Below are 19,228 nucleotides of genomic sequence, written 5' to 3' on the forward strand. Positions count from 1 at the left end.
ATCGGCACCATCTTAGAACTAGAGCAAATGGGCATCTCACCTCTCTGGGTTCACGGAAGAGTTAGTCCTTAAGCCACAATATAAAGTGTGGGGATTCAAAGGGATCAGCAACCTCTCAAACTGTTTTGGGTGAAAAGCCAAAAATGTCAGGGACCAGATGGGACTCTTGTCCTTACCACAACAAAGAAAAAGCTAGTGTAAACAAAAAGGGTCTAGGGTGCACTGTATAATTACGTAGAGGCCTGAAAATGTATGGCTTGGAAAACAGATTAGCAGTGGGCGGGAGGAAATTAAAACAAAACATACAATTGTCCTTTATTTCAGGAAATTCTGCACACAATAACGCCAAGAGTTTACCTGATGGTTTGTTCGTAGATTGTCAATCTGTTTCTTGAAAATATTTGTCCATAAATCTTTACAGATGAACTTCAGGATCTCCAATTCGTCTTTGAAAGTTGGTGTATCTTTGGTTAACCTTGATTAAAAATCAGACACTACAGTATTAGAATAAAATACAAAAAAACTAAATGATTATTACAAACAAAAACAAGCAAGGCTATGAATCTGGACTTCAGTTACAAACATCCACACAAAGCATTGATGCATGGGTAAAGAGTAAAAAGAGAAATGCAAAGGTATTCTCCTCTCTTTCACACCCGATTGCTCATTCAGAGCTTGGAGTTAAAACCCTTGGTAATCCCAACATGATGTAATATTGTTACCACATTCACAGGGACACTTAATCAGGGGTGTGGCATTTCTGTAGCACACTGCCAAAGACATATTGTTTGGGGTCAAGAACACCAAGTTTCATGTTTATTTTGTCCTCACGACAAGTTGGCCCAACCCAGTGGCGTAACACAGGCCCCCGCGATGCGGGGCCCAAGTTTCAGGGGGCCCCCTCATCACAGTACTCTGCCTAGAGAGCTCCTTAATTAGCCCGGAGGGGGCCCCTCCATGTACCTTGCAGGTGATTAGATGCCAATATTTGCAGAATCTCGAAAGCAACATTGCCGATTCATTGCTTGTCTTTACTTCCAAAATAAAATGTTCACAGAAAATGCAATTGGGAAACAAAACGTTGTGCTAAAAGTACTGTGAAAGTTTAGGTGTCATTGGTTTGAAGAATCATTTAGTAAAATGCGTGGAAGCATGCTAGTATTTCCCCCAAAAATTCATAAAGAAAAATCAGCGTAACCAGTTTAAGAAATAAGAAATGCGTTACTTACCTGTAACTGCAGTTATCCAGTATTGGTGTCTTTCATAGATTCATGCATGTGAATCTATGAAAGACACCCATAATACTAGATAAAAAAGGGAAACATGAAAATAAACACCAACAATAGTGGTTAGCCTTTAGATCTTGTCAATTTGTGGCTTGTTTTGACATGGTTTTTGTAACACATTTTTGTAGTGGGAGCTGCTGGGCCCTCACCATTATAATAAAGATTGGCAAAAAGTTAAAATATGTTTTGAGCTCTAAAATTACACAGCCACACAGTAGTTCCTGGCACAAAGAAAACTACTTTGTGTGCCGATATGCTCCTTGTGGAAGAGCAGAATGCTATCTCTCATAGTGAAGCCAGGCGATAGAATTTTTTCGAAAAACCAAATGTCTTGGTTAATGCCAGACCTCAGTAGGGGTCAATTCTTAAAGAAAGTCACAAAAGTGCACCCATGGTATATGTCCTTGCATCCGCGCAGAATTACGGTTTTCAAGAATTCACAAGAATTTACAGAAGTAGGCCATGAAATCGTGCTCAGAAAAAATATTTGTGAACTGCATTTTAGCACGAGCATAATGCTTGTGTGGAATTGCTCATGCAAAAATCTGTTGAGCGTTTACACTTTCACTCGTCCTCCAACCACTTTTTACTCAACCCAAGAAAGAGTTTTACTTCTGCCATTGCCGTGGCATGATCAGAGACGCTATTATCAGAGTTCTTATATAATGAGATTGCTGCCCTAATTTGTCGCAGTGCTACAAATGATTTAACAGGAAAAGTAGATTTATGAAGCAACCCGTCCCATGGACAAGCACATACTTTATTAAATTCCACACCCCAGAACTGAATACCCTTGAATCTAGACTTTAACACTTGGCCTTAGCTAATCGATGCTAAAGAAAGTGTGGTACAAGATTTTTAATGTTACTGCGGTGTGCCATATGAGGTGGCATTATGCAGCACATGTGGGTGGTACAGTACATTGTAAAATCAGGTAATGTTTGTTTTATAATGGTATGGGTATAAAGCATATGCACTTTTTTGCAAGTTTGTCAATTGCAATTTTGCTCATTACAACTGGTCATCCCTTGCCCGTTGCTGCTGGAAATTCTTTATGGTATTTTTAATGGTCTTGTAACTGGGGTAATTTTCAGTTTGTGGATTTCTAAATGCGTAATTACCACCTGGTTATTTTGCTACGATACTTAAACTATGCTGATGCAATAAATATGTTTGTAATTACATTACTGCACATTAGTACAATTATTCTCTCTTGTATAGATAAAGTGAACCCATTATCAAGTTTTCTTCAAAAAACCAACATTGGCAAAGCCAATGGGTCTCGCCATTACAACAACTATTAGGTTTGGCGATGTGTTTTAGCCATGTGGTACACTAGTGTGGCTGCTGTTAAGCATGGCTTAAAGTTAGTGGGGTGGGGGTGGATTGGAGTAGATTGGAGGGAGGTAGGTAGATTGGGGTAGAGTGGAGTAGATAGAGTGGGGTGGATTGGAGCAGAGTGGGCTGGTTTGGGTAAGATTGGAGTGTGGTAGAGTGGGGTGGGGTAAATTTTGGAACATTGGAGTGTGGTAGATTGGAATGGGTAGATTGGGGTGGGATATATTGGGGTGGGATAGATTGGGTGGGATAGATTGGGGTGGGGTAGATTGGGGCGGGGTAGATTAAGGTAGAGTGTGGTACATTGGAGTGTGGTCGATTGGATTGGGTAGACTGGGGTGGGATAGAGTGGAGTGGGATAGATTGGTGTACAGTGAAGTAGGTAGACTAATGTGGATTTGAGTGGTGTAGACTGGAGTGGAGTAGAGTAGATTAGGGTGGGGATGGGGTAGACTGGTGTGGAGGGGTGGAGTGGGGTTAGATTAGAGTGGAGTGGGGTAGATTGGAGTGGAAAGGAATAGATTAGAGTGAAGTGGGGTACATTGGAATGGAGCGTGGAAGATTGGGGTCGTTTGGAGTGGGGTCATTATGGGTAGATTGGAGTGGAGTTGGGTAGAGGGTGGTGGGGTAGATTGTGGTACAGTGGAGTTGGGTGGACAGGGGTGGAGTGGAGTTGGATAATTTGGAATGGAATGAGGTAGATTGGGAAAGAGCTATAGTGGGGGGGATCTGGATAGAGCGGAGTGAATTGAGGTAAATTGGAGGGAACGGGGTAACTTAGGGTGAAGTGGGGTAGATTAGGGTGGGTTAGAGTAGGATACATTTGAATTGGGTAGTTTAGAGTGGGGCAGATCATGGTAGATTGGAGTGGAGTGAGGTGGATTGGAGCGAGGTAGATTGTAGTTATATTTACAAACAATATTATTTCTTTACTTAACCCCTTCACTGCTAGGCCTCCCCCCGTGCTAAGCCTTTTTTTGGCTTTTTGGGGTAGTTTGCGCTTAGGTGCCTGTAACTTTTTGACCACATAAAGGTATTCACGTCAAATTTGCGTCCTTTTCTTCCAACATCATGGGGATTCTAAAGGTACCCAGGGTTTGTGGATTTCCCAGGAGGGGACTCAGAAATTAGCCAAAATATAGCTACATTTAGACCTTTTGGGAAAAATTGGAAAAACAGTGCTGCAAATGAAAGCGTCAGTTTTTGTTTTCCTTCAAATGGTTTCAACAAAGGGTTTGAGGGGCTGAAATCACCATTTCCCCAGCTTTAAGGGACAAGCAGACTTATGTCAGAAAACCAACATTTTTTTAACTGTTTTGTCATTTTACTGGGACAAAGCCTACTTTACCAATTTTTTGTATTTTCAACGTTTTTCCAGTTAATGGTAGAAATGGGAAAGCAATAATGGCTCCTGGAAAGCTATACATTTTTGAAAAGTAAACAAAATTCTGAATTCAGCAAGGGGTCATTTGTGTAGATCCTTCAAGGTTTCTTTATAGAAACTAACAGTTGAATATAGGAACAATTGACAATTAGTTGAAAAGAAACAGCCATTTGTGCCAAGGTTTTCACCTGTAACAACTTCTAATTATGACTGCTGTTTGAAAGCCATATATTGTTACATCCGCTGGACCTTTCTGGTTGTGGGATTTATAGAACTTGTAGGTTCACCAAGAACCCGACAAACCCAGAGCCAATAACTGAGCAGCGTATTGCAATAGTTTTTTTGTTATGTACCGGGTACACAGCAATTAATTTGGGAAAATATATACATGGAAAAATCGGTATGAAAGACACCTATGTATTTCTGAAATTGGAACAAAATATAGAGTTTAGAAACAGTAGATATGTGCACATTTCCGAAATTGTGAGTACACATACAAGCATGAGAACTATAGGACATTTTTCAAAGTGACTTCTTTTTTACACATCGTCTTTCATTTGGAAGGCAGAAATGCATCGAAAGTTAATAGGTAATAAAAGTTGCTCTACAATTCTGTATTACCCTAAGTCTCTCGATAAATATGGTACCTCACTTGTGTGGGTAGGCCTAGTGACCGCAACAGGAAACAGCTCAAAATGCAACATGGACACACTTTACTTTTACAGTGAAAACTGACCCTTTTTAGGTCTCGACTATCGTATGCGTAAGCAATCGCTATGCGAGAGATATAGAGAGCTGCTCCAGGAAAGTTTACCAAGAGGGCTTTTGAATGCGGATTCTGGACAGTGCATGTGCGACGTGCGCGCGCTTGCCATTTGCTCCCAGAGCCTCAGCATCAGACTTCAAAGGAATAATTCCCGCTCCCCCGCCCCCGCCCACCCAGCCATGTCACAAACCACCATTTGCCTCGCATCAGACTTCAAAGGCTCGTGCTTACATCCTTCTCTTTCCCCTTATTAACAGGCTTTTTTTACCAGCGGGCAGTCTCTTGCCCATGGCTGCTTCTACAACAGTGTCCGACCTTAAATTATATGTAAAAAACGCGATGTAACACTCGCAATAACATCCTTCTCTTTCCCCTCATTAACAGGCTTTTAACACCTCACTTTTCCACTTTTTTCTTTGACAAACTCTGTTGCTTTCCATTTGTTTGCCTTGGTTTCTATCTCTTTTCTCTCATACGCTTTTCTCCCCCACCCGCTTTTCCTTAATTTTCGCTCCTCCCTCGTATCATCTTCTTTTCCAGCCATTTCCTCCAGATTTGTTTCCTTTTCGATGCCCTCCTTTCTTCTTCTTTCCTCTTGTCTCTATGTCTCACTCTTTTCTGCTCTCGCTTGACACCCATTCTTTCCTATCCTTTTCTCAACCCAGTCTCCTTTTGCACGCTCTCCCTTCGCTCTTTCTTTTCCTCTCCACGTTTCTGCCTCTTTCACTATCTCTTCCAACTCTCTCCCTCCCTCTCCATTTACTTACACAAATCCCGCTGATACCCCACCTTTTTTGTAGCTTTTTTTTACGCATGTCTTTGTAAAAATAAAATAATAATATCAATTTACCCTCGTGCCAATTTACCCAGGCCAGGCTGTTGCTGGTCTACGTGCGTTTTACTTCCCTATTCAGTAGAGTTTGCTGGGGCTCAGTGCATGCAGCTTTGCAATAAAAGTCAACATACAAGCTTTTGAAGTCGATGATATATTGCAGCAATTTAGAGACAGGCAAAGGCAATAGGGCTCAGATCTCACAGAGGGGCTGGAAGTACATTCTAAAGGACGACTACAGGCGACTGTGAGAATGTTGCACCATTCCTTGCACATTGATTTCTTTTTCTAAACTATGACTTAAGGAGCGCCCCTTAGCAACTTTTCCTGAATGTGCTTTGCTTAGTGAGCGCATATCTCCGACTCAGCAATGGGCCAGCAACGCAGCCCGCAACCTTCTCTACCCTCCAACTCCTTAACGTGAATCACAGCTTCATGTGACAGCGTTTCTCCAACAGCCACATTTATGAGAAATATTTCAGTAGCTACGTGTTCTTGGGTCGTTTTATTAGCTCTACTTAATTGCCTAGGAATACACCAACTTGAGCATCACAAGGCACGGACTGGAACCACTAGAAACGGAGTTGTACACATGGCCTCATATGAGCTAGGATTCCTTTAACGAAACGGATTTGAAGATTCCAGAGGTAGATATGCTGCTTAGGAGAGCATAAAAGCAAGAGGTCTACTCACTTAACCGAAAAACTGCCGATCTACTCTGTGATGCAATCAGATTTTTTTTATCTTGGCCCGTTCTAAAACATCCAAAATGGCCTTTTCCCTTCTCAGAATTTCTATCATCATAAGCAGCAGTGACTGGCAACAGAAATGTTTAATACATGCTAATGAACTTATCACACGGTAGTTCCTTGATGTCCCCCCAGCAGAGACCTTTACAAAAGAGGTGGCATTCAAACAAGGCACTATTACCTGGCTGCTCTAAAGCCATGCTTCTTGTGTGGCTGGCTGAGACATGGGGCAGCAGGGCACACTGCTCAACACCATGCCAGTAGCGCTTTCCCTTAAGTAGTTTGCCAAGTGATTACCTTGTAGTGTTGATGCCTAATCCTAGAGATGCCTTTCTCAAGGCGTCTTACAATTCCATACAGAATTAGTTCTGCTTAGCAACTTAAACAGTTGCATGTAGACTATTCCAAGTAATCTGCAGTCCACAGCATTAGAAGTTGGCAGGGGTCCTGGCTTCTATGGTGGTCACGCTTTAAGCAGTTGTGCTAATTTCATAGAAGGATGACAACAGATTTAAAATTGCGTACATTTCCATGCAAATCACTCAAATACATTGGAATGTGCACTTTTCTTAATAACAAGCTCTTGCTTCTTCAAGTTACTGGACCACCACACATGTAATACTTTTAAAATTAAAACATTTTAGCTGAGTTGGGGGCATGATGTGCACATTATTAGCCTCTGCTGCCACCAACGTTTGCCTTCAACAATCTCTTTGAAGTCATTGTAGTTAATAATGCTCCATTTAGCACCAAGAAATGCTGGGTATATGCTTTACTTCATACAATAAGGCACAGCAGAATATTCAGAGATTTCGACGCATAGCTTAACAAGCATTTCAAATGCAATAGGTCTTGCACAGCTGTTCCCCAAACTCTATTTCCAGTTCGGAACAAACGTCTGCCACGCTCTGTTGTGACCCTTTTGATGCACGGCGTGGGTGGAAAACATGAGCTTTTTATTTTTATTTTCGCGTTGTACGTTTTAACAGACACACTTCAACGGCTGTTCTGGTCATGATGTCGGTGTTCTCCTCTTTCAGCCTTCAAAAGTTATTATTTGGTGACTTTGCAAGGGAAGTTATATTATGAAAGCAATCTACAAATATATGTTATACAAGAAGTGCACAAACTTTTTTAATAATGCACACACCCTTTGTAAGCACTGGTTTAATGATCTTTAACAGAGTTATAAGTATGTGCTCAGACCCCCCCAACCACCCAAGCTAACAATCACCGGAGGATATTAAGTATATTTATTTTTTGAACAGTAAACATAGCAAACATTTTTTTTTTTTAATCGCACCCACCCTTTGTAAGCACTGCTTTAATGATCTTTAAAACTCCAAATAAAAAAAATAAAAAAACGCACACTCCTTGTACACTGCTTTTATGACGTTTAAAACTGCACAAATATCCCTGAAAGCCAACGCCATTTGATGCAGGATTATGTTGACATGAGTACAACACCCAGTGGCAATGGCAGTATATTCGAACCATTGTGACAATGAAAGTTGAGCTTCAGAGTACTCACCCTACCTGCAAATGCCTTGCATTAATGGCTGACTCACTCTCACAGACACTCACTCACACCGACACTCACTCACACCGACACTCACTCACACCGACACTCACTCACACCGACACTCACTCACACCGACACTCACTCACACCGACACTCACTCACACTGACTCACTCTCACTGACTCACTCTCACTGACTCACTCTCACTGACTCACTCTCACTGACTCACTCTCACTGACTCACTCTCACTGACAGACTCTCACTGACAGACTCTCCCACTCTCACTCACTGACTCTCCCACTCTCTCACTCACTCACTGTCACTAACAGACTCTCACTGACCGACTCGCCCACTCTCTCCCAGTCACTGACTGACTGACTGACTGACTCACTCACTCTCAACACATATTGTATTACAAATGCAATAGGTGTCACATTTGCGAAAGTTTAAGCTATTGGCATTGTAAATGACAATGCTATTAATGTATCTATTTTCAAAAGCAACACATGAATAGAAAATGTGCCATTTACAATGCCAATAGCTCAAACTTTCCTAATGCGAGGCCTATTGCATTGCAAATGCTTGTTTTGCAAAGTGACTACCTGAACCCGAGCTCTGCCGGCACCTAGGGAAACCTAGCAAACCTATATATTTTTGAGAACTAGACATCCACGGGAATCCAGGATTGGGTCACTTGTCTAGCTCTCACCAGGTCCTGTCACCCAGAATCCCTTGCAAGACTCAAAATTTGTCCCAAAAAAAACACATTTCCCTCACATTTCTGTGGTGGAAAGTTCTGGAATCTGCGTGGATCCTCAAAATTACACCCACTCCGCATTCCCCAAGTCATCTGAGAAAAATGGTACCTCACATGTGTGGGTAGCCCTAGTGCCCACGACAGGAAAGAGCCCAAAATGCAACGTTGATACACCATATTTTCACAGTGAAAACGGACACTTTTTTTGGAAAGTGCCTAGCTGTAGATTTTGAACCCTAGCTCTGCCAGCACCTAGGGAAACCTAGCAAACCTATATATTTTTGCAAACTAGACACCCAGGGGAATCCAGGACTTGTCTGGCTCTTTCAGGTTCTACTACCCAGAAACCCTTGCAAACCCCAAAATGTCTCCTAAAAAACACATTTTCCTCACATTTCTGTGGTGGAAAGTTCTGGAATCTGCATGGATCCACACAATTCCACCCCCCAGCATTTCCCCAAAGTCTTCCAAGAAAAATGGCACCTCACTAGTGTAGGTAGACCAAGTGACCACGACAGGGAACGGGCCAAAACGCAATGTGGACACAACATATTTTCACAGTGAAAACTGAACCATTTTTTACAATGTGCCTAGCAGTAGATTTTGATCCCTAGCTCTGCAGGCACCTAGGGAAACCTAGCAAACCTATACATTTTTGTAAACTAGACACCCAGGGGAATCCAGGATGGGGTAACTTGTCTGGCTCCCACCAGGATCTGTTACCCAGAAACCCATGCAAACCTCAAACTATGTAAAATAAAGAACAAGTTACTCACCTTCGGTAACGCTTTTTCTGGTAGATACAGTATCTGCCTGTGGATTCCTCACCTTGTAAATATCTCCCTGCGTCAGCAGCATTCGGAAATTCTTTTTGTAGCTTAGTGCCGACGTGGACCGACGTCACAGAGGCACGGCATCGTGCGCGACTCCGCTGAGGTCACCGGCACCATATTAGGCCCACGCCGGCGTGATGACATCAGTTCCGCCCTTTTTCCGTGGCTTCGAGGCACAAGGACAGACCGATGACAGCAGAAATATACAATGTATGCACAGTACACAAATATCAAAATAACACACATTGGGTGTAACCAAAGGAGGAAATTAAAATACGCAATAAACATAATAAACATTTCCTTTGACAATAAATATATATATATATATATATATATATACACATTTACAATACAACAATACAAGAATAGAAGAGTGGACAACGGGGAGGCGGGTGGGTCAGTGAGAAATCAAAAGTCAGATACTGTATCTACCAGAAAAAGCGTTACCGAAGGTGGAGTGGTGTGGCTCACTGGTTAGAGGCGGCAGACCCGGAAGCAGAGAACGGCCCGGGACCAGGGTTCAATTACCGACGCGGCAGGGTCGTGGACTAGGGTCAGCGGACTCGATAATTCTCGCCCCAGTGCCTACTCTAACCAGGGATCACACTCGGCAACTCTGGGCATTAGCTTGCCTCATCTCTACAACGGCCCCCCACATTCGCCGGGGATGCCTGGTTTCACCTTGGAGATACCCAGTAGGGACCATCTCACAGGGATAGCCAGGACGGGTTCCTCAGCGGTCTACAGCGCCACGACGCCTCAGGGCAGCAATGCGCTTTACAAGAACACATACATTACATTACATTACATTACATTACAAGTAACTTGTTCTTCTGATAGATACATCTGCCAGTGGATTTCTCACCTTGTGAATATAGTCCCACAGCAGTCCCCACTCCCGGGGGAGGGTGTCCCCTCTCCTATACCAGAAAAACCTGGAAGGCAGCACGCGCAAAGTGGCCCTCCCTCCTCACTTCGGCATCTAAGCAGTAATGCTTCGCGAAAGTATGGAGGGAGGCCCAAGTCGCAGCTTTACAAATGTCCTCAACTGGAACAACCCCAGACAAAGCAGATGTTGATGACTTTGCTCTAGTAGAGTGAGCTCTTATACCCTCTGGAGGGTCCTTACCCGCCAGGGCGTAGCAGATCTTAATGCAGAGGATAATCCACCTCGGGAGCGTGCGCTTGTGCACCGCCTTCCCCTTCTTGCAGCCAGCAAAGCCTACGAACAGCTGGTCATCCAACCTGAACTCTCGTGTCCTGTCCAGGTAAAAGCTCACCGCCCTTTTAGGGTCCAAGCGGTGAAGTCTCTCCTCCTCCTTGCAAGGGTGAGAGGGAGGATAAAAGGTAGGGAGGGTAACGGACTGCCCCAGATGGAAAGGAGTTACCACCTTAAGCAGAAAAGCAGCCCTGGTCCTTAGAACCATTCTTTCAGCATGAATGGTTAAAAATGGGGGCTTAGAACTAAGAGCTTGAAGCTCAGTTACCCTCCTTGCCGAGGTAATTGCCACCAGAAAAATGGTTGTGAAAGACAAAAGGAGCCCGCAACAGGAAACCGCCCAAAACGCAACGTGGACACACCACATTTGCACAGTGAAAACCTGTCCTTTTTTTTGCAAAGTGCCTAGCAGTAGATTTTGAACCCTACTTCTGCCAGCACCAAGGGAAACCTAGCAAACCTATACATTTTTGAAAACTAGACACCCAGGGGAATCCAGGATGGGGTGACTTGTGTGGCTCTCAACAGGTTTTGTTACCCAGAATCCCTTGCACCCATCAAACTTTGTAAAAGTAAAACACATTTTCCTCACATTTCTGTGGTGGAAAGTTCTGGAATCTGCATGGATCCACAAATTTCTTACCACCCAGCATACCCCCAGGTCTCCCAATAAAAATGGTACCTCACTCATGTGGGTACCCCAAGTACCCGCGATGGGCAAGGGCCCAAAACGTATTGAGGAGATATCAAAATGACCTATCACAAATCAACCTGGTTTTGCAAGGGGAGTCACCTGTATTTTTGGCCCCAGGCTCGGCGCCCATCTTGGGAATTCTACCAAACCCACACATTTCTGAAAACTAGACACCCGGTGGAGTCCAGCAAGGTATGGCTAGCGTGGGTCCCCCAACATTTTCCTACCCATAATCTCCTGCAAACCTCAGATTTAGCTGATAAAATCACGTTTTTCTCAAATTTCTGTGTGGGAAAGATCTGGAATCTGCGTGGATTCACAAATTTCCTACCACCCAGCGTTCCCCCAGGTCTCCCGATAAAAATGGACCTCACTTGCGTGGGTCAGTCAAGTACCCGCTACAGGCAAGGGCCCAAAACCTATTGAGGCGACATCAAAATTACCTATCACAAAACAACCTGGTTTTGCAAGGGGGGTCCCATGAGCTTTGGGCCCTGGGCTCGGCGGCCATCTAAGGAAGCCTACCAAATGCACACATTTCTGAAAACTAGACACCTGGGGAGTCCAGCAAGGTATAGCCTGCGTGGGTCCCCCAAACATTTTCCTAACCAGAATCCCCTGCAAACATCAAATTTGGTTGGAAAAATCAATTTTTTCTCACATTTCTGTGTGGGAAAATTGTAGGATCACTGGGCTGACACAACTTTCCTTCCACCCAGGGTTCCCCCAGGTCTCCCAATAAAAATTGTAGCTCAGTTGTGTGGGTAGACATAGTGGCTGCAACAGGAAATGACCCAAATTGTACTGTGGAGACTTCAAATTTATCAATAACAAAACTACCTGGTTTTTGGCGGGGCCTGTTTTTTTGGCCCCGGGCTCACCGCCATCTAGAGAAACCTACCAAACCCACACATTTCTGAAAACTAGACACCCTTGGGAGTCCAATGAGGTGTGACTTGTATGGATGCCCCAACGTTTTCCTACCCAGAATCACCTGTAAACCTCAAATTTAGCTGAAAAAACACATTTTCCACATATTTTTGTGTAGAATCACAGTGCCGGCACAAATGTCCTATCCACAGCGTTCTCCTTAGTGTCCCCAATAAAATGATACCTCACTTGTGTGGGTTTCCAATGCAGAACTGGCAAAATATGTATTTTAAAAAAAATGTAGCGCTTACAATTCTCGGTGCTATACTCTTAATCCTTATGTTTTGGGCTCTTCCCAGTCACAGGCCCATGCCCCACTCACACAAGTGAGGTATCCTTTTACTCGGGAGACTGAAGGGAACGCTGTGGGGTAGGACATTTGTGCCGGCACTGTGATTCCACCCAAAAATATGTGGATGCACCGGGGGGATTCTCTCCTTTCCAATGATACCTCTCCAGTCTTTCAACATGCTCAGGGGGCTGAGATAGCCCCCTGAGCACATAGAAAGCGAAACTGAAATGAGACTAAAGGCTCATTTCAGTTCCGGTTTCTATGAATTGACGTCAGCGCTATGTGTGTGCTGATTTTTTTTTTGTACGACTTCCGTTTTTATAGATTGGATGAAATAGGTTCCCTCTCCAGGAGTTTGCGGTCTTATTTTTGCGATATAGATGTTTAAAAAGTGGCGCAAGGTAATTGGCCCAAAAATCGGGTTCTTGTTTAAAAAGTTGATTTGGGAGACCATTTGGCCCTGCCGCGCCTTCCGTTTTCAAGTTTTGTATTTCTTCTTTTAGCTGTTTAATGTTAATTAGGGTATTTGAGTTGTGGGTATTGAATTCCTGTAGGTCTCCTTCCAATTGCACATTTTCCTGGTTTAGGAGGGCAGATGGAAATTCCAATTTGCTTTTCCTCCTCCGGTACTTCCAAGCCAATTTCCACCCTCGTGTTTTTATCATTTTGTGTGTTATTGCACAATTTGTGGATATGTTGTGTCCATGCTGCCTCGCTTATTTCCGCGTTTTGGTGCGTTCCTATTCCCTTTATAAGATTGTTTATTATTCCCAAAAATTCACTGCTATTTGGCAATTTACTAGCCCAGAGTAATTTCTCCTAGAGGTTTTTAATATGCACCTTTTTTGCCTCCCAATCTTGTTCTAATAAGTGGGCGTTCAGTGGCCCGGTGTTGTTTACATATTTGTGCAAGGTGTCCATGATTTGTTTGATATTTGTTCAGCGCCACTTTAATCTCCTTTGATTGCATATTTCCAGCATTTTGGCTAAAGCTGTTGTGTTCCTTTTCTGAAACAGGTTAACATGTAGTGCCAAATCTTGCGGGAGGTGGTCGCTTTCCGTATGGGTATTGATGTAAAAGGAGTTGACTAAGTGCAAAAGTTCCTTACTGACAATAGTATGATATATGGTCGATTGTTTATTACCACACAAAAAATGTGATGCCAGCCAGTTGATCCCCCTTTGCATTTCTGTTCAGAATGTTTAATCCCAGAATTTCAAGTTCTTGTTTTAGGTCGTTGGCCTCGGACTCATTCTGGCGCTTTCTCTTGTTTGGATTTCCCCTTATTAAGTTGCTATTGAAATCACCCGAGATTATCATCTCATAGTTTTGATGAATTGTTCGCAGTGCCTTTCTCAGGTTTATCAGGCAAAACAATCTATCCTTTTTCTGCTTTTTAACAGGATGGATATATATTTAAAATCAATTACTGCCAGGGCTTCATATGTGTGGGTCTTTTGCTCTCCAATTTCAAAGCTTGCAACCAATTTTCTCCCATATCCAGCTCTTATGATTTCCAATCCAGTTTTACTGTAACGTATATTGACAAGCCCCCGCCCCTTGGATGCCCGTAGTTTGATGTTTTTTCTGCCAAGACGTGATGTTCTCCGTAGCTAATACTAGATTTGGATGTCAGATTCCATGTTTCTTCGAGTAAGATTATATCAAATCTTTGCAAGAAGGATAAAGTCTCCTGATCTTGACCCATTTCTCTGAAACCATAAGTATTCCATGAACAGATTCTCATTTCATCTTCCTTTTGTAAGATTGATTGTGCCTCTATGAACTGTTCCCTTCGAAAAAGTTTTGCTTTCATCACGGTAGTTGTCGGTTCAGGAATTGGGAACCCATGACCAGTCTTGATTTTCTTCTGTCTGTTGTTTTGGTCGTGGGGGGGCTTGGGTCGTGTTTGTTCCAACTTTTTACCTGGTATAGTTGTGCTTTGGGAGTAGTACTTCTGGCTCCCCTCAAGAACGATATTGGTCTTGTGTTAGGTTCTGTTGTTTGTTGAACCTCTATTTTATGTAATAGTGGGTACGGATACTTTGGGCATTCTGGATGTGTTAATGATATGCCCCATGCTTCACAAAACACTTTTGTTGAGTAGATCAGGGCCGCCATTTCATTTGAACAAGACCAGGTTGTACGGGTTAGCTCGGTTTCCGTTATTTTTTCCATTTGCAGAAATTCTACTGCTTGGAGATCTGCTGATGTGATGTTCCTTAATTTTGGGATCTCTTTGAAATGCCTCATTAAGTTTCCCCAATTTAAAATATCCAGTCTGCCCTTAGTTGTATAGTCTGGCACAAAAATTAGTTTTTGGGAAGGCTCTGCTGTGTTGCTATTGTTTTTTATTTGTACTCATTTTTTCGTTAAGGATTTACAATCCGTATTAACATTTTGGCCTATTTTGTCATTAGAGGCCCTTTCTTGTGTGAAAGTATCTGATTTTCCATGGCTAATTATTTCACTTTCTGTTTTTAAAGTTTTTTGGTTTGTACCCATCTGTGCAAGTTCTTGCATAGCATGCGTTTCAATTAGTATTTTACATGGTCGCTGTTTTAAAAAAAAAATTTTTTAAATTTTTATTATTTTCTTGCAAGGAAATACAGCAATACAATAGTAAAGAAAAATCCACATTAAATACATACATTATACAAAATGTATACAATTCAAACAATATGATTAAATCCATTCAGCAATAGGTGCCCACATTTTCTCCCCCAGAGCTCTTCTTTTAATCCCCTTTAACTTATAAATAGCGGACTCGATATTATACATAAACAATAACTTTTCACGCCAAGTAAAGAATGAAGGAGGATCTGAACTAATCCATTCCCTGGTAATACAGGCCCTAGCCACCGCCATACATATAAATAAGAAATAAGATATTGGCTTTAATCTAGAAGGAGTATGTTCAGTACTCAATAGCACCAACTCCATGGTTACTGTAATATCACATTTAAGAGCGACAGAAAGAAAGCTTTCAATTTGTTGAAAAAACTCCTTAAGTTTGGGGCAGGAAAAAAACATGTGCAAATCATCAGCTGCAAATAACCCACAGTGACTACAATTCGTTCCAGTGGTGGTACTCCACTTAGCAACTTTACTTGGAGTATAATAAAGGTTATGTATACACATAAAATGCTGAGATTTCATCATCCCTGTAATCAAACATTCTGAGGCAGATTTAATAGAAAGCAAGATATCAATATCAGGGATGCCTAATTTATTAGCCCATTTCGACTGGCATTGTTCCAGATCATCCCCATATTCTTGCATCAAACTAAGATAAAGAGATCCTATACGAGGTTTTTTCTGCAAGAGTTCTATTAAAGGAATTTTCATCATTCTGAGGTAGAGGATATATACCTCTGTAAAAAAACTTTGAAGTTGAAGAAATGTAAAAAAATCATTTCTTACCAAAGAGAAATTGTTCTCTTATTCCTGAAATGAAGCAATTTGGCCAATAGAAAATAAATCTCCCAAATATCGTAGTCCTTTCTGCTCCCACCTATACATCGTTAAGTCGTAGAAGATAGCTGGCAAAAGTCTAGAAGAAGCTAAGGGGGTATAAAAATTTAATTTAGATAGACCTAAATGCTTTTGAACTTTTTGCCAAACTCCAAAAGCTGCCTTCAATGTCTTATACTTTTTTTTTATGGTAACTGGGCTCAACAACCCTAAGAAAGCTACCTTTCGCTGTTTTTCAAGGTTAATTTTTATTTGGTTACGGTTTCTTTTGTCCGTTTCTGTTTGTTTTTCCAGCACTTTTGCTATTGGTGTTGATACCCTGATTTCCTGGTTTGTTGTCTGATCATCTTGTGTTCTTATATGCAAACTTGTGGCTACTTGCTCTTTGTTTTTTATTTCTAGATTTAGATATTAGACTTGTGAATCCATTACATTTCTATTTCCACCCACTTGTTTTGTGGTTACGGTTTTAAGTTCGGACCTCGTTTTTGTGGTTTCGGTGCTTGCCTTAACATGTTTAGTTGGTTTTATTCCCTCACTTGGGTATCGTAGTGTTTTGATGTTATCTTGTTTGGATAACATAGATTTACTTTGAAGAGATGTATTGGGGCTGACGGTTAGGTCTTGCAAGTTTAACCCTGGCTGCACAAATCCGCTTTTGATGTGTTCCTACTATGGTCGTTGATATTATGATTTGACTGTTGAATGAATATTGGGTAGATTTGTCTTTTTTCCTGGGCTGCTTGTTTGCTAGCATTGTGCCTAGCTTACCAAGTTCGCTTGCGTTGTCTTTTTGTTTGTACACTTGGTAAACTGCGTATAGACATTGATTTGTGGACGTTTCGCTTATTTCCTGTACCATTTATTTCCACAACTTCCTTTGTTTTTTATGCCACCATCATGCAAGAAGTTGCAGGTCTTTATTGCTGGTCCCGCTATCCCTTGTTTGTCATCCTTTTGTTCTGCTGTGGTGATGCGTTCCATATTTTCAGATGGTTGGACTCCTGTCAGTATTTCAGGGGGAGATGCCAGTTTATCTTTTATCTAACTACATCCGCAATTTAGATTTAGCAAATGTCCATTGCCTTGAACATCATTTTTATTTCCTTGGATTTGGTGGGTCAAAACCGACTCTAACCTCGTTAAGAACGCATCTAAAGTCCCTTATATTCCACCACCTGGATGATCATTAGTGCCCTTACGCCACGCCATTCTATGTACGATGTGCTTATATATTTACATGTTTTTTTCCTAAGAAAGTTAAAAAAAAATGTAAAAGCCTGTACCACAATGTGACGATGCATTGAATTCACAGTCCTGATGTCAGAGAATTGGTCCAGCCCGGCCTCCTCCAGGCTCAGACTGGCCCGCCCTTGGCCCGGGCGCGCCCGCACTGCGGGAGCCCGAAACAGCCTTTATGTTCCAGGCGCAGGAAACTTAACGTCGGCACCTCCTGGGGAGTTGAAAGATGGGGGATGTGGTCCCCTGTAAGGCTGGCAGCAAGGTGAAGGGTTCAATGGCGGGTCACGTAACAGCCTTTATTTGCCCCCGGCGCAGGAACCGTAATGCTGGCGTCTGTCATGCCCAGACGTCCCACTCGTACTGAGTTCTCCTCATGCCACTATATAAGACGCTGAGACTATCAGAACGCCGCTTTGCGTTCTTGCGTCTAGCCGGACTTCTGTCCCGCTTCAGATTGCCTGACTTCCGGTTTCTCGTTGTTCCGTAGATCCGGTTTGTTTCCCGTCCACCTCCTCCGTGTGGTGACTACGCTTGGCGGCTTTCTGTATTCCCTTGCCGCCCCAACCCTACTCGTCCCTCTGTCTGTTTATCGTGTGTTATTTGTCACTTTATTTCTTATCATTGCACTTAGTTCGTGCTCCGCCCGGCGGCCGGGTCCATTCCCCGCCATCCGGCCAGGCACAGTTGCTCTATACCTGCCCTCATTCCTGGTGCTCCGCTCGGTGGCCTGGTTTGCCTACGCCATCCAGCCGGGCACTGCAGCTCTATATCTGCCCTCATTCCTGGTGCTCCGCTCAGTGGCCGGGTTTGCCTCCACCATCCAGCTGGGCACTGCAGCTCAATACTTGCCCTCATTTCCTGGTGTTCCGCCCGGTGGCCGGGTCCTTCTCCGCCATCCGGCCGGGCACTGCCTTACTATTACGTTTTGTTCCCCTACCTAGCTGACTCCCATTGTGTATTCCTCACACCCATTGCTCCTCTTGTTAGTATTCTTTCGGGGGACTTGCGTGGACCAGAGAGTGATGTGATTTTCAAGACCCATCTCCAAGAATCACGGTAACAGCGCTTGGCGCTGCTTTCATGACTTTATCTCAGGGGGAGTCACAAGATAGGTTAACTATTGTGTATTTTACGTGGCAGATCATATTGTGCACACTGGAAGGACAAGACTCATATACACCTACTCAGCCCTGAAAAGAGACGTAGTGAATGTACTTCCAGAATTATCCAGAAACGAGCACAGTGAGAACTCTACACTATTACCTTTTTACTTCAATAGTAGTTTGGAAAGGAGTGTTGATTATCTTTTGTCTTATTGCACACAGAAACACGAACACCTTCTACTACCCTTCCACCATATCCGACAGTACAGATGTTTATGATGTGGTAGGTGATATCACTGATTATGTATTAGACACTGTGCAACCACATTGTACTGTTATGAAGTGTAGATGGTTATATTTTCTTTCCCTTACAGCCTGTGTTTCACCAAACGTCCACTCTGAAGTCCACAGTCAAGATCTACAGTCTTCCCCATTCTTTCCTTGTTTTGTTTCCCTGTTTTCCCCTGGCGAGCCAATCGGTACTCTAGAGTCTGATAGAGTCGAAAGGCCGTAGGGGAAGGCTGAGGATTATTCTCCGGATTCCTGGCGCTCCTGCAGAACCAGTCTGGGAACCATTACAGCGTCTCCTGGTGAGTTGAAAGACGGGGGGTGTAGTCCACTGTAAGGCCGGCAGCAAGGTGAAGTGTTCAATGGCGGGCTCCCCCTCTTTGATTTGATCTCTCTCCCTAGGGCATGTGAAGCAGTCACTTGTCCTTTGTAAACCTAATCAAATGTCGCACATCTGGGCACTTGCTTATAAGAAACATTGTTCAGATTGTATTCATGTGAAGATTATAGTCAGGACCA

At 43.0% G+C, this 19,228-nt stretch overlaps 1 protein-coding gene across 1 annotated transcript in view; it reads right to left on the bottom strand.

Annotated features, from left to right (window-relative positions):
- The window catches only part of LOC147692134 (trafficking protein particle complex subunit 6b-like), a 267,176-nt gene that overhangs the window by 214,977 nt on the left and 32,971 nt on the right, over positions 1-19,228 (bottom strand). Inside the window, exon 4 of the mRNA XM_086938439.1 lies at positions 358-475. Within this exon, the coding sequence (XP_086794565.1) occupies positions 358-475 (118 nt within the window). The remainder of the gene's footprint in view (positions 1-357; positions 476-19,228) is intronic.

Source organism: Lissotriton vulgaris, chromosome 9 (genome assembly GCF_964263255.1).
Source record: "Lissotriton vulgaris chromosome 9, aLisVul1.2, whole genome shotgun sequence".
Lineage (NCBI taxonomy): Eukaryota > Metazoa > Chordata > Amphibia > Caudata > Salamandridae > Lissotriton > Lissotriton vulgaris.